Source organism: Carcharodon carcharias, chromosome 5, assembly GCF_017639515.1.
Source record: "Carcharodon carcharias isolate sCarCar2 chromosome 5, sCarCar2.pri, whole genome shotgun sequence".
In the NCBI taxonomy this organism is placed as follows: domain Eukaryota; kingdom Metazoa; phylum Chordata; class Chondrichthyes; order Lamniformes; family Lamnidae; genus Carcharodon; species Carcharodon carcharias.
Window position 1 is genome coordinate 109477389 of NC_054471.1, and position 14875 is coordinate 109492263.

Consider the following 14875-nt stretch of genomic DNA (forward strand, 5'->3'; position numbering starts at 1 on the left):
TTCTGTTTTGTTCTATTTCCATCCTCCCCCATTTCACCAACTTAAAAGCTATCACATTTCTAACTTTTCCAAGTTCTGCTGAAAGGTCATGAGCTGAAATGTTGGCTATGTTTCTATCTCCACAGATGCTGCCTGACTTGCTGAGTATTTCCAGCATTTTCTGTTTTTGTTTCACATTGTATTATTGAGCAGGTGGAGGGGTGAATGGTATCTGAGTGATGCATTTTGCCCGTACCTGTGCTCAAGGTTTGCCATTGAACTTGTTTACTGCTTTGTATGCATTTAAGCTGTGGTTTGGGAATATGACTTTTTGGCTTAATTATAGTTTGCAAGCATAATGTTTTTAGCTTTTAAGGAAGCAGAATAGACCTCGCCACATATTCCCTTTAATGAGAACATAAACAGGAGCTTATTGCAGCTGATTAGACCATGAATTTTCTTCACTCATTTTATTTAATTTGATACATAGTAGATTTGCTACTTTCTTGTTTTTCTAGATAGATTAGGTTTTCATTCATTTATCAGAGTTACAAAGTGTTTACAGCACAGAAGCAGGTAATTTGACAGTGTTTATTTTCCATACAAGCCTCCTACCACCTGAATCATGTCACTTCATCAACATAACCTTCTATTGCTTTATCTAGCTTCTCCTTAAATGCATCTTAAATGCTAGTTGCCTCAACTACTCCTTGTTGTAGTGGATTCCACATTCTCACCACTCTGTTTAGAGAATTTTCCCCTGAACTTTTTATTCCATTTATTAGTGACTTTATCTTGTCACAGAGTCATAGAGGTCTACAGCACAGAAAAAGGCCCTTTGGTCCATCGAGTCTGCACCGGTCAAACAAGTACCTAACTATTCTAATCCCATTTTCCAGCACTAGGCCCATAGCCTTATATGCCATGGCATCACAAGTGCACATCCAAATACTTCTTAAATGTTATGAGAGTTTCTGCCTCTACCACCCTTTCAGGCAGTGAGTTCCAGATTCCCACCACCCTCTGGGTGAAAAAATTCTTCCTCACATCCCCATTAAACCTCCTGCCCCTTACCTTAAATCTATGCTCCTTGGTTATTGGTCCCTCCAACAAGGGGAAAAGTTCCTTCCTGTCTACCCTATCTATGCCCTTCATAATTTTGTACACCTCAATCATGTCCCCCCTCAATCTCCTCTGCTCTAGGGAAAATAACCCCAGTCTATCCAATCTCTCTTCACAACTAAAACTCTCCAGCCCAGGCAATATCCTGGTAAATCTCATCTGCCCTATCTCTCTAGTGCAAACACATCCTTCCTATAATGCAGATTCCAGAACTGCATGCAATACTCTAGCTGTGGCCTAACTAGCGTTTTACACAGTTCCAGCTTAACCTCCCTGCTCTTATATTTTGTGCCTCGGCTAATAAAAGCAAGTATCCTATGTGCCTTCTTAACCACCTTATCTACCTGCCCTGCTACCTTAAGGGACCGGTGGACATGTACACCAAGATCCCTCTGATCCTCGTTACTTCCCAGAATGCTACCATTCATCGTGTATTCCTGTGCCTTGTTTGTCCTGCCGAAGTGCATCACCTCACTTATCTGGATTAAATTCCATTTGCTACTGATGAGCACATCTGACCAGCCTGTCTATATCCTCCTGTAATCTAAGGCTATCCTCCTCACTATTTACCACCCCGCCAATTTTCATGTCATAATTGTAATATAGTTTATCTTTTCTTGTTGAATAAAGGTTTTATTCTTTTGTTAAAAGTTCACAGCTGACTCTTGTGACACTGTTCATTAGCCCCTCTGCACGTTTCTAAAAAACAAATTAAAAGTTAGGATCTATCAAATTGGGATCAGTGTGTCCAAGGGTAACCTGATCTGGGGATCATAACAATTACCCAGTTGGCTGTGACTGTCCTTACTAAATTAGGGATTTGCTTGCGACTCAGTACTGTCTAGACCCCAAAATGCCATAGATCATATAATTTTAATAGAATTTGCAACCAAAATTTTAAAGTATTGAGTATTTATGTCCCCTAGCTCTCGTCTCCCCCAGAAACCTTCCAACGTTCCCAACATTCTGCAAAGGTCCCAGCAGACTGGAAGAATGCAAATGTAATACCTATATTCAAGAAAGGAGGAAGACAGAAAGCAGGAAACTATATGCCAATAAACCTAACATCTGTCATTGGGAAAATGTTAGGATCCATTATTAAGAAAGTATAGCAGAACATTTAGAAAATCATAATACAATCAGGCAAAGCCAACATGGTTTTATGAAAGGGAAATTATGTTGGACAAATTTATTAGAGTTTAGGGTTTAACAAGCAGGGTGGATAAAGGGAAACCAGTTGATAGTAATGTATATGGATTTTAAAAGGCACCTGGTAAGGTGCCACATAAAAGGTTACTACACAATCTAAGAGCTCATAGTATTGCGGGTAATATATCAGCATGGTTAGAAGATTGGCCATCTAACAGGAAACAGTGTTTCAGAATAAATGGGTCACTTTCAGGTTGGCAGATGTAACTAGTGGAATGCCACAGAGATCGATGCTGGGGCCTCAACTATTTATGATCTATATTAATGACATGGATGAAGTGACTGAGTGTATTGTAGCCACAATTTCTAAATGTTCTGCAATGAGTGGTTGGTACCAAGGCTAGGTAGGAAAGAAAGCTGTGAGGAAGAAAGAGTCTGGAAAGGAATATAAATAGGTGAAGTGAGTGGGCGAAAATTAGGCAGATGGAGTGTAATGTGGGAAAATGTGAGGTCCACTTTGGCAAGAAAAATAAAAAAGCAGAACATTACTTAAATGGAGAGAGATTACAGAATGCTGCAATACAGCGGGATCTTGGTGGCCTTGGACATAAATCACAAAAAAGTTAGAATGCAGGTACAGCAAGTAATTGGGAAGGCAAATGGAATGTTGTCCTTTATTGCAAGGGAGATGGAGTATTAAAGTAGGGAAGTCTTGCTACAAACATACAGGGCATTGGTGAGACAGCATCTAGAGTACTATGTACAGTTTTGATCTCCTTGTTTAAGGGATATATTTGCATTGGAAGCAGTTCAGAGAAGGTTCACTGAGCTGATTTCCTGCGATGAAGGGCTAATCTTAGGAAGAAAGGTTGAACAGGTGAGGCCTATACCGATTGGAGTTTAGAAGAATGAGAGGTGATTTTATTCAAACATATAAGATTCTGAGAGGGACTTGACAGGCTAGGTGCTGAGAGATTGTTTCCCCTATCTCTATCCAGATTTTTCTTTCATTATATGCTTGTGGAATGCTATTTTTAAATTATTTGATTTAATTTTGTAGTTTCACTTTGCTTTTCTTTTTCTTTTAAACTTTTTAAAACTTTACATATTCCCTTTTGTCATTTTCTTCTTTGTCATCTATGTACATAGTATATACCCTTCTCTTTAGTTTCAATTTTGTCCTATTTCTTTATTCATTCATGCAGTGACATTCCTGGCTAGTTTATTTTCTCCTGGATCCTTGATCGTCAATTTAAATATTTTCCACTGCATTTCTGTCAGTATTTTTTTTTTCCTGAGTTTCATTCTCATTTTCTTAAAATCAGCTTTTTTCCAAATTATTTTGGCCTTTGCCTTAAGTACTTCTTAATCTGTATCCTTTAGTTAATTCAGGAGATCTTGCAGAAGATCCAGGGAAATGAGAAACTTCATGCATGCTCCATTTCACTAAGGTTCCAGGTCTCAGTCCCACGACACCTTGATATTTCTTGAGGAGGTAACCAGGTGTATTGATGAGGGTAATACATTTGATGTGGTCTGCATGGACTTTAGCAAGGCTTTTGATAAGGTCCCTCATGGCAAACTGGTCAAGAAAATAAGAGCCCATGGGATCCAAGGCAAAGTGACATATTGGATCCAAAATTAGCTGAGAGGCAAGAAGTAGAGGGTGATAGTAGAGAGATGTTTCTGTGACTGAAAGTGCTTTGAGTGGGGCTCCGCAGGGCTCAGTGCTGCTGTCCTTGCTGTTTCTGGTGTACGTAAATGATTTGGACTTAAATGTAGGGGGTATGATCAAGAAGTTCACGGATGACACGAAAATTGGTAGGGCGGTAAATAAGGAGGAGGATAGCCGTAAACTGCAGGAGAATATCAATGGACTGGTCAGGTGGGCAGAGCAGTGGAAAATGGAAATTAACCCGGAAAAGTGGGGGGTAATGCACTTTGGGAGGGCTAACAAGGCAAGGGATTACACTATGAATGGTAGGACCCTGGAAAGTACTGAAGATCGGAGGGACTTTGGTGTGCATATCCACAGATCCCTGAAGGTAGCAGGGTAGGTAGATAAGGTGACTGAGAAGGCATATGGGATACTTGCCTTTATTAGCCAAGGCATAGAATACAAGAGCAGGGCGGTTATGCTGGAACTGTGTAAAACGCTGGTTAGGCCACAACTGGAGTACTGTGTGCAGTTCTGGTCACCATGTTATAGGAAGGATGAGACTGCACTGGAGAGGGTGCAGAGGAGATTTACCAGGATGTTGCCTGGGCTGGAGGGTCTGAACTATGAAGAAAGATTGGATAGGCTGGGGTTGTTTTCCTTAGAGCAGCGAAGGTTGAGAGGGGACCTGATAGAGGTGTATAAGATTGAGAGGCATAGATAGGGTGGATAGGAAGGCACTTTTTTCATTAGTAGAGGGGTCAATAACCAGGGGGCATAGATTTAAGGTAAGAGGTAGAAGGCTAAGAGGGGATTTGAGGAGAAATATTTTCACTCAGAGGGTGGTGGGAGTCTGGAACTCTCTGCCTGAAAGGGTGGTTGAGTCCGAATCCCTCAGAACTTTTAAGAAGTATTTAGATATTTACTTGCATTGCCAAAGCCTCCAGGGCTATGCGGCAAGCGCTGGAAAATGGGATTAATGTAATCAGATCTTTGTTGACCAGGGTGGACACAATGGGCTGAATGGCCTCCTGTGTTTCAAACATCTGAGTCTATTTAAAATTCTCATGCTTAAGTTTAGTAAAGTTAAATTCTTACCCTTTCCTTATCTCTGTAGCCTACAACCCTCAGATAATTGCATTCTTCGAACTCTGACCATTTGTGTGTCCCATTTCCTTCACTCTGCCACTGACGTGTGCCTTCAACTGTCTGGGCCGTAATCACTGGCATTTACTCCCTAAACCACTTTGCATCTCTCCAGATATCCCTCCTTAAAACTTACCACGTGTCCTAATGTATCTTCCTTTAGTTCAGTGTCAATTTTTGCCTGATTATGCTCCTGTGAAACATTTTGGAACATTAAAGGTGCTGTATAACTTCAAGCTGTCATTGAAGCATGTTCTTATTGTGCTGATACTTATTGAAGTGTGATTGTGCAACCTCTCCGTAAATTTAGATAACTAGACAGCACAAGCCAGCTGTAGTCTTACCCTGAACATACAAAAAGAAATACTCCATTGAGAATAAAAGCAACATTATGAATTGTAGTTGTTCAAAGCATTTTTTCATAGGATTGTGGTTTGTGAAAATATTGAAATTCAGTGGCTATAACTGTTCTCTTTGTCTCCAAGATTATTTGCTTCAAATCCAAAACTTATGATTAAGTATTTTTTATCAGACAACAATTTTCATTTATATACCGCCTTTAATGTAGCAAACTTCCCATGGTTGCTTCACAGCAGCATTACCAGACAACAATTGATACGAGCCACATAAGATATTATCTCTTCTTCTTAGGCAGTCCCTTGGGATCGAGGATGACTTTCTTCCGCTCCAGGGTTGTGGGTCCTGAGGTGACTAAAAAGTCCCATGCTGGATCTACACACACTGCCACAGGTGGGGCAGGTAGTGTTTGATGAGACGGGTAGGTGGGATGTTCAGATTTTGGAATGCTACTTCTGCTGTGCTATTATATCATATTATTCAAAGCATGTGTACGAAAAGGGAAAATTTAGGTCAACAGGATTAAACCTTTGCGTACACTTCATTGTTTTTCTGATTTTATATCAGAATTTTTTGTTCTAATTGTGGCAATGCCTCACGCTTTACGATTTGCATTATAAATTACAGTTTACATCAAGGTACTTGTCGTCTTGATGTACGAAAATTTCAGCTCAGTTAGCCAAAGTATCTACTTTGTAGCAAAGTTCTGCGATTTTAGGCAAGGATTTTGGATCACTAACTCCGATCTTGAGTTGTTTTGGCCTGTGGGAACATCAGAGAATGATGGGTGTCCTGTTGAGGTGTTTCTAATAAAAACTTGCTGTTTCACTTGGAAAAGACTTGACAATGCCTACTCCTGTGAACTATAAAACCCTGCAATAGGGCAGCAGTTTTTTCTTCTACCATGAGAATTTGCATTCATATAGCACCTTTAGCATATTCTCCAATCTGTACACCCTGTTCATAACTTAATAGTTTCACTGCTGACATAGGTTTTTTTGTATGTATCATCTCTAGCTCAATATAGTTTAGTATTTAACCTTAGATTCTTAAATAATTACTCCTTTTATAAGAAGTTTCTGTCTTAGCATCAGTTGATGTATTGGTCAGCTGATGTCTTGGTCAGCATCACCTAATTCACCCTGATAGGAACAGGAGTAGGCCCTTGAACCTGTTCCGCCATTTAATTAGATTATGATTAATGTTTTGGATAGGGGGAGAGAAGAAAGGGATGGTTTCCCCTTTTCTTACCTCTTAACTGACTGAAGACAAATGTGTTTAAAAGAAAAAATGTTTTAACCCCCAAATGCTGTAATTGTTGAACAGGCAAATGAGAAGTTTTCTTGTAAGCTTTTAAAAAGACAAAGATAAATGTTTATTATTTAACAATCGGATATATTCGCAGCCACACCCACTTGTGCACCATACAGACACAAACGCACACTCAAAAAAAAATTGTGATTATAAAAGATAATATGCACCTAGGTCTTAAAAGTTCAGAGGTTTTCTTGTCACGTTTTTTTTTGCCCAAGATGAAGTCTTGAATCATTGCAGGCTTGTAATTCCTTTTTCCCTTGGTCCACTGAAGAATAGCATCTGGAGGATTAGGAAGATAAATTTGCTGTGGTTTATTGCTTGAGGTAGCAGACTTCTCTTGTTCCACTCCGACTGAGATGCAATCAAAGCCCTGTAGTAAAACCCTGGTTCAGTTCCTCAAATAGAGAGGCAAAGGCCAACCTGAATTCTCTGCTTACTGCTGGTTCTTAGCTCCTTCACTGGTCTGGATCTTTTTCCCTTGCTGCACCAAAAATGTGCCTAATTAACTGACCTTAGCAAAAACCTAGTTTCAGTCAAATGACCAGAGTGTTTCTGTCCATTGCTGTCACAAATAGTTTCTGACAACTAGGTCATTGTCAAACAATGGGGTTCGAGTTTCAACCATTCACGTATCATCATGATAGAATAGGGATTTTTCACAACCATTCTCTGAATCCAACTCGGAAGCCATAAAGTCTTTAAGCCACGAAGGGGCACTTCTCAAAGATATATCTCGAAAGTTCGTTTGCATTTTACTGATGTCCAGACATGAGGGTTAGCCCAGGAGTGTTGTGTATTTCCATGTGCATTGACAAGAATGAAAAGTCACCCAACCTCAACTCAATTTTGTTTTTAAAGTATGCATTCTCCATTTTGTTTTAAATTATTCATTATGAATTTACATTCCACAAGTCTATCTAGCATGAGCATGACACTAAACTGTATCTTAACTCCATCTACTTGCCATTACTCCATATTCCTTGATATCCTTACCATACAAAAATCTATGGAGCTTAGTATTGAAAATTTCAGTTGACGCCCGATATCCGTAGTCGGTACTAACCAAGATAGGTTCTCTCTTCCCCACAACCCATGGAACTTGACTACCTACTGTAGTTCAGGCTCTGCCAAACTAGGTTCAGCGGTTTTGTTGATTTCCTGTGTCGTCTCCATCAATGCTTACACCTCCATTTGGGATTTATGTAGTCAGGGAGGCATGCCATTTCTGGAATCAATTGGAGGCAATGCCCCTATAAATGCAAGTTCTTTTTCTTCATTAAATGAAGCTAGAGATTTTTGAGTACAGGTGATGGGTATAGAGGCCCCTTTTAGATAGGAGCAGAGACATCACATGGATGGGCTTCAGCAGAAATGCCTTAAGTCACTGTGCCTCTCGTGATTTTCCCCAGAGGGCAAACTATGTCAAGCTCAATTCCTGTAACATGTGAATCATGCAGTTTATCCAGAATGATGGCCTTAGTTGGTAGATCAATCTTTTAAAACCTATTGATGAAGTAACAGAGGATTGATGAAAGTGTTGCAGTAAATATATAAACTCTCAAAGGAATTGATAAAATATTTCATAACAGGCCTGTTTGGAAAATAGAAGCATGTGCAATTAAAGGGATAGTAATAACATGGGTACATAATTGGCCAAGGGATAGGAAGCAGAGAGGTGAACAGATATTTTTCTTACTGGAGAGGAGTATGTAGTGGTCCCCCAGCAATTGGAATTAGAAACATTGCTTTTCAACGAGAAAGAAAAATTCCAAGGGGAGGACCCACCATCCATGGTTGACTAAAAAAGTTAAAGATAGTATCAGATATAAAGAAAAAACATATAATTGCGCAAAGATGGCTGGCAGGTCAGAAGATTGGACAGAATATGAACAACAAAAAAGACGATAAGATTAATGAGGGAAAAATTAGAGTACAAGAGAAAGCTAGCTAGAAATATAAAAACAGATAGTAGGAGTTTCTATAGATATTTTAAAAAGAAAATAATGAACAAAGTGTGCTTTGGTCCTACAGAAAGGGAGTCTGTGGAGTTAATAATGGAAAATAAGGAGTTGGCAGATTAATTAATCAGGTATTTTGCATCGGTCTTCACTATAGAGGATACAAGTAACACCTTGGAAATGGCTGTAAGTCAGGAATTGGAAGGGAGGAACTCAAGAAAATTACAGTTACCAAGGAAGTGGTACTTCGCAAATTGTTGAAACTGCAGATGACAAGTCCCCAGGTCCTGATGGATTTCATCCTAGGGTCTTAAAAGAAGTGGCTAGTGAGATTGCTGATGCATGGTTTTAATTTTCCAAAATTCACTAGATTCAGGAAGGGATCCACTTGATTAGAAAATAGCTAATGTCCTTTATTCAAAAGGGGAGACAGAAAGCAGGGAACTAAAGACCAGTTAGCTTAACTTCTGTCATAGGGAAAATGTTACAAGTTACTATTAAAGACATTATAACAGGGCACTTAGATAAATTCAAGGTAATCAGGCAGAGTCAGCATAGTTTTGTGAAAGATACATCATGTTTAACCAATTTTATTGGAGTTCTTTGCAGAAGTAACAGGTGCTGTGGATAAAGGGAAACCAGTAGATTTACTGTATTTAGATTTTCAGAAGGCACTTGATAAAGTGCCTCATCAAAGGTTATTGTGGAAAATAAAGCTCATGGTGTAGGGGTTAATGTATTGGCATGGATAGAAGATTGGCAAGCTAACAGGAAACAGTTGGCAAAAATGAGTCATTTTCTGGTTGGCAGAATGTGATAAGTGGTGTATCACAGGGATCAATGCTGGGCCTCAACTCTTTACAATTTATATAAATGATTTGGATGAAGGGAGTGATGGTATGGCTGCTAAATTTGTTGATGACACATAGGTAGGAAGGCAAGTTATGAAGAGGACATAAGGAGGCTACAAAAGGATATAGATAGGTTAGGTGAGTGGGCAGAGATCTGGCAAATGGAGTATAATGTGGAACAATGTGAAGAGTATAAAAAAACCATATTGTCTAAATGGTGAGAGATTGCAGAGCTCTGAGATTGATGGATCTGGGTGTCCTACTGCATAAATCATAAAAGATTAGTATGCAGGTACAGCAAGTAATTAGCAAAGCTAACAATGTTATTGTTTATTGTGAGGGGAATTGAATACAAGAGCAGGGAGGTGCTTCAGTTATACAGGGCATTAGTGAAACTATATCTGGAGTATTGTGTACAGTATTTGTCTCCTTATTTAAGGAAAGATGTAAATGCATTGGAAACAGTTCAGATAAGGTTTACCAGACTAATACCTGGAATGTGTGAGTTGTCTTATGAGGAAAGATTGGACTAGGCTTGTATCCACTGGAGTTTTGAAGAGTAAGAGGTGACTTGATTGAAACATATGAGATCCTGAGGGGACTTGACAGGTAGATGTCGAAAGGGTGTTTTATCTTGTGGGAGAATCGAGAACTGGGGGTCACTGTTTAAAAATAAGGGGTCACCCATTTAATTCAGAGATGAGGAAACATTTTTTGAGTTGAGACTTTGGAATACTCTTCCTCAAAAGCTGATCGAGGCAGAATCTTTGATAATCTTTAAGGCAGAAGTAGATAAGCAAGGGGGTGATAGGTTATTGGGGTAGGCAGGAATGTAAAGTTGAGGTTAAAATTAGATCAGCTATGATCTTATTGGATGGCAGAGCAGGCTTGAGGGGCTGAGTGGTCTACTCCTCCTCCTAATTCGTATATTCTTGCATTTCATGACCTGAACTTGAGAATAAGATCTGTTAAATTCAAAGTTTCCAGAAGATAAGATACAAAACTTGGTAACGTTAGAAAGAGTTATCAGGATCACAGCAGACTTCAGGAGGATGTTAACAGACTGTTGAAATGGGCAGACACATGGCAGGTACAATTTAATGCATATAAGTGTGAAGTGATGCTCTTTGGGAGGAGCAACATAGTCTAAATGGTCCTATCTTGAGTGAGGTGCAAGAGCAGAGACACCTGCTGATACACAAGTCAGAAATCTTTGAAGGTGCAAGTTGTTAAGGTATTTGAGAAAGTGCATGGTCTTTTGTTTTAGCAAAGATAAGCCCAGAAGAACTTTATTGTACAAATTTTATTTCTCTTTCAATTACATATGTTTCTTTAGATTCATTTTAAAGATGGTAATGGAATATTTTGTGACAAATCCAACTATTGATCACTTTTATAGTTGCTGTAGGGTTTATCACCCTCAAGTTCCATATTTTACACAGACAACAAATGTGTTGTAGATTATTGTTTGAGCACTTGACCTAATAATGGTCAGAATTGCAAACTAAATGCGGAAAGATGGAAGTATCGTGCCTTTCACAAGATCGGTATAGCAGCTTACGTACTTTGAAGTTGTATTGCAGAGCAACACAGTAGGCAATTTGCCCGCTGCCAGGTCCCACAAACAGCAATGTGCTGATGGCCAGTAAATGTTTTTTTAAGTGATGTTGTTTGAGGGATAAATATTTTTAAAACACGAGGAGAATTGTTCTTCAACATAGTGCCGCAAGATAGAAAATGGGCCTCGATTTTGATGCCCTATCAAAAAGATGGCACATCCAACAATGTAGCATTCCATCAGTACTTCACTGAGAGCTTAAGTTATGTGTACTCAATGCTCTGAAGTAGGATTTAAACCCAGAAGATTCTACCTCTGAAGCCAGAACACTACCACATTGAGCCGACACTGGCACCTTGGTTAAATGCAAGGTAGCCTCCAAGTTATTAAAACAAGAAAGACGGGTTCTTAGGAAAAGACCAGCGTATGTCGATTACAAGCATTACCTGTTATTTGTCTTACAGGTGCTGATTGACCTACCTGCTGAGAAATTCACAGCATCTTACAGATAGAAGCTATTCAGTCCATCGTGCCCCTGTTAGTTCTCTCCAGTTAGTCCTGCTCTTTGCTCATAACTCTGCATCTCCAGAATTTCTTGTTTTAATTTAAGGTTTGCATGTTTTTACTGCAAGTCAGTGGATTGTTTCGATTTTGCTTTTCATGCCCCGGCTGATTATAGATAATAGGTTGTAGCATCTGACAAGCAGGCTCATCCGCACAGCTCACTTGGCTCGCTGTCTGTTGTGAGTGGGGCGGGGAGTTATCGTCGCGTGCGATATGTGGCTAATATTCATTGGCTCGCGGAAGGAACGCCCGTCCATTGGGTCATGGGGAAAGGAGGAGTAGGAGGAGCAAGGAGGAGCTGCGCTTTGGACGCCGGGAACTGTATTTTTGTTCTTCCCGGAGTCGGCGCGCTCGGGGGAGGCAACTACAATTCCCGTGAGGCTGAGCATGTGGTGGAGGCCTCGCACTTGCGCAGAGGCGGCCTGGTGCCGTTGACTCGGGAAGAGGGAGATCGAGCGCCGAAATGGGCAAGGTGCTGCTGCCGCGCGCACGACGCCGGGACGTCGCGTGGGCGTGCGTGAGAAGGTGCTGGGCGGCCTCTTCTGGAAGGCAAGACAGATGAGAGGGGCGGAGGAGTGGAGCACCTGGATAGCCGGTGCACAGTCCAGTCCATCGCCGAGTTCTGTCAGTCTCTCTCTCTCTCGTCTTTGACTTCAACAACGCCGCGAGCACGGGCTAACAGGAACGGCGGCGATGAGAGCGGTCCGGGCGGCGCTGGCCGCCGCTGTCCTCAGCTTGTGTTGGCTCTCGGATACCGGCAGCACTATCACCAACCAGGTACGGTCGCTCTCACTGGGAACCCCGCCCGGCTATGTGCCCGGGTTAACCCTGCCCGTGACATTGTCATTGATCCCAGTTAGTCAGCAGCAGCTTTGCCAACGACATTTCCCTTCAGAGGATTTTTTTTTCTTTGAAATGTGAAATAGCCTGTGAATTTTTTAAAAAAAAAAATCATTAACTGAAATGATGAGAAAATTACACTTTAGTGTTTCGATCCCGTTTATTTCTGAAGTAAACTTGTGTGCATTTTGCCAAATATTACATCCAGTTTCATCGAGTCAAAATAATCCCCGGTCACAGGAGGACTTGCATTGTTGTTTTTTTAACCAAAATAAATGCAGCAACAGTTGAAATAAAAAAACATAAATAGAATGAGATGATTATATAGTGTAGACTTTTCAAAGATGGTTTGTATTTTGTAAACATTACTGAAACATTTTGTTGTGTAGATGGGGAGGTTTATTTGGAAGCAAATTTTATAAACATTCAATATGTATAAATGAACAAATTGATGCCTTTGAATTGAATGTGTTTTAATTATTGATGTAGGGCATATGGGATCGCTCGGGCGTTAATGTGAATTCCTTCGAGCGTATTAATTGAAAATGTACGGAATATTATGTGGAGACCAGAATGTTAATAGCGGGTGTTAATACTATCGAAAGTGATCGAGAGCAACTCTATACAAATGTCTCATTTAATGTTCAAAGTCTTTGAATAGAGAAAAAGTGTATTGTGCCAAGTCAACATATCTGTGACGACGTTATTGGGCTAAACTATATTATAGCATGTTGAAGGATGTTTTCAGAATAGATATTCCACAAAGAACTAAATGCTCTGCCCGATTTTCAACTTGCGTTTGAGAAGTCCTTTTTGTTTTCCAAGTTTAGTAGAGTTTTGTAATTAGATTTTAAAGCTGAATCCTGTGAATTTGACAAATGTAATATACATAAAGAATTTTTGCATTCACGGTACTTTTTCAACTAAACCAATCACTTTTGTATTTGAAATTCTCAACTTCATGTTTAAATTCTTGACTTGTAGCTTTCCCCTCTCTCTGTTGTACCTGTCAACAATTAGCCCCAACATAAACTCTCTCCCCTTCTTTATCCCATAGCTGGAAGCTGCCTAGGCCCCTCACTCTGGAATTGCATCTCTCAACCTTTCCATCTCCATTTTCTCTCATTTTAAGACTCTCCTTAAATCCCACCTCTGACCAAACTTTTGGTTACCCTTACTAATATCTTATCAGTTGAATTGCTGCCTGTTGCAATTGTTACGCCTCTTGAAGCATCAAGAACATTTTTCTTTGCTAAAGACATTATCAAATTATATATTTGTGATTAAAAACAAAAAAACTGCGGATGCTGGAAATCCAAAACAAAAACAGAATTACCTGGAAAAACTCAGCAGGTCTGGCAGCATCGGCGGAGAAGAAAAGAGTTGACGTTTCGAGTCCTCATGACCCTTCTGTCGAAACGTCAACTCTTTTCTTCTCCGCCGATGCTGCCAGACCTGCTGTGTTTTTCCAGGTAATTCTGTTTTTGTTTTATATATTTGTGATGCTGCTCTTTCCCCTTAACCAGAGAAAATTGCATGTTCAAGGAGTGATAAGAAAACCTTTTGAACATTCAAATGATGAAGCACTCTACAAGTCTCAAATTTGAGGGGCTCTGTGACCATACTTTAATCTCAATGGTGCCATATTTCACTAATGGTCTCTAAGGAAGCTTCACAGAATTATAAATAATTTTACGCTTGCAACAACTTGGATGGATATTGCAACTCTAAATGTGGAAAATTGTCCCACAGCATTTTACAAAGGTGTAATGGACAAATACTAATAGCATTCCAAAAATACTAAATAATCAAGGGGCAAAAAAAGGGGGTGGGGGGGGGGAGAGAGGAAATAACTATCACTAGAGGAAAATGTACCGGGGAAACTAATGGAGCTAAAGGCCGATAAGTCCCCTGGACCTGATGGCTTGCATGCTAGGATATTAAAGGAAGTAGCTACAGAGATAGTGGATGCACTGGTAGTAATCTTCCAAAAATCCTTAGAGGATTGGAGAACGGCTAATGTAACACCGTTATTCAAAAAGGAGGGAGACAAGAAACAGGTAGCTATAGGCCAGTTAGCTTAACATCTGTAAAAACTCAGCAGGTCTGGCAGCATCGGCGGAGAAGAGTTGACGTTTCGAGTCTTCATGACCCTTCGACAGAACTTGAGTCCGAGTCCAAGAAAGAGTTGAAATATAAGCTCTTTCTTGGACTCGAACTCAAGTTCTGTCGAAGGGTCATGAGGACTCGAAACGTCAACTCTTTTCTTCTCCGCCGATGCTGCCAGACCTGCTGAGTTTTTCCAGGTAATTCTGTTTTTGTTTTGGATTTCCAGCATCCGCAGTTTTTTTGTTTTTATAGCTTAACATCTGTCATT

General features: G+C 40.1%; 1 protein-coding gene across 2 annotated transcripts in view; it reads left to right on the top strand.

The window, feature by feature from the left end:
• The window catches only part of ero1b (endoplasmic reticulum oxidoreductase 1 beta), an 86433-nt gene that overhangs the window by 8611 nt on the left and 62947 nt on the right, over window positions 1–14875 (top strand). Inside the window, exon 1 of one of the 2 annotated variants that reach the window (XM_041188628.1) lies at window positions 12101–12435. The exons of the other annotated variant lie outside the window; for it this stretch is intronic. Coding sequence (XP_041044562.1) covers window positions 12352–12435 — 84 coding nt within the window. The 5' untranslated portion in view covers window positions 12101–12351. Of the gene's footprint in view, window positions 1–12100; window positions 12436–14875 lie in introns of those variants that run through there. 2 annotated transcript variants of the gene reach the window in all.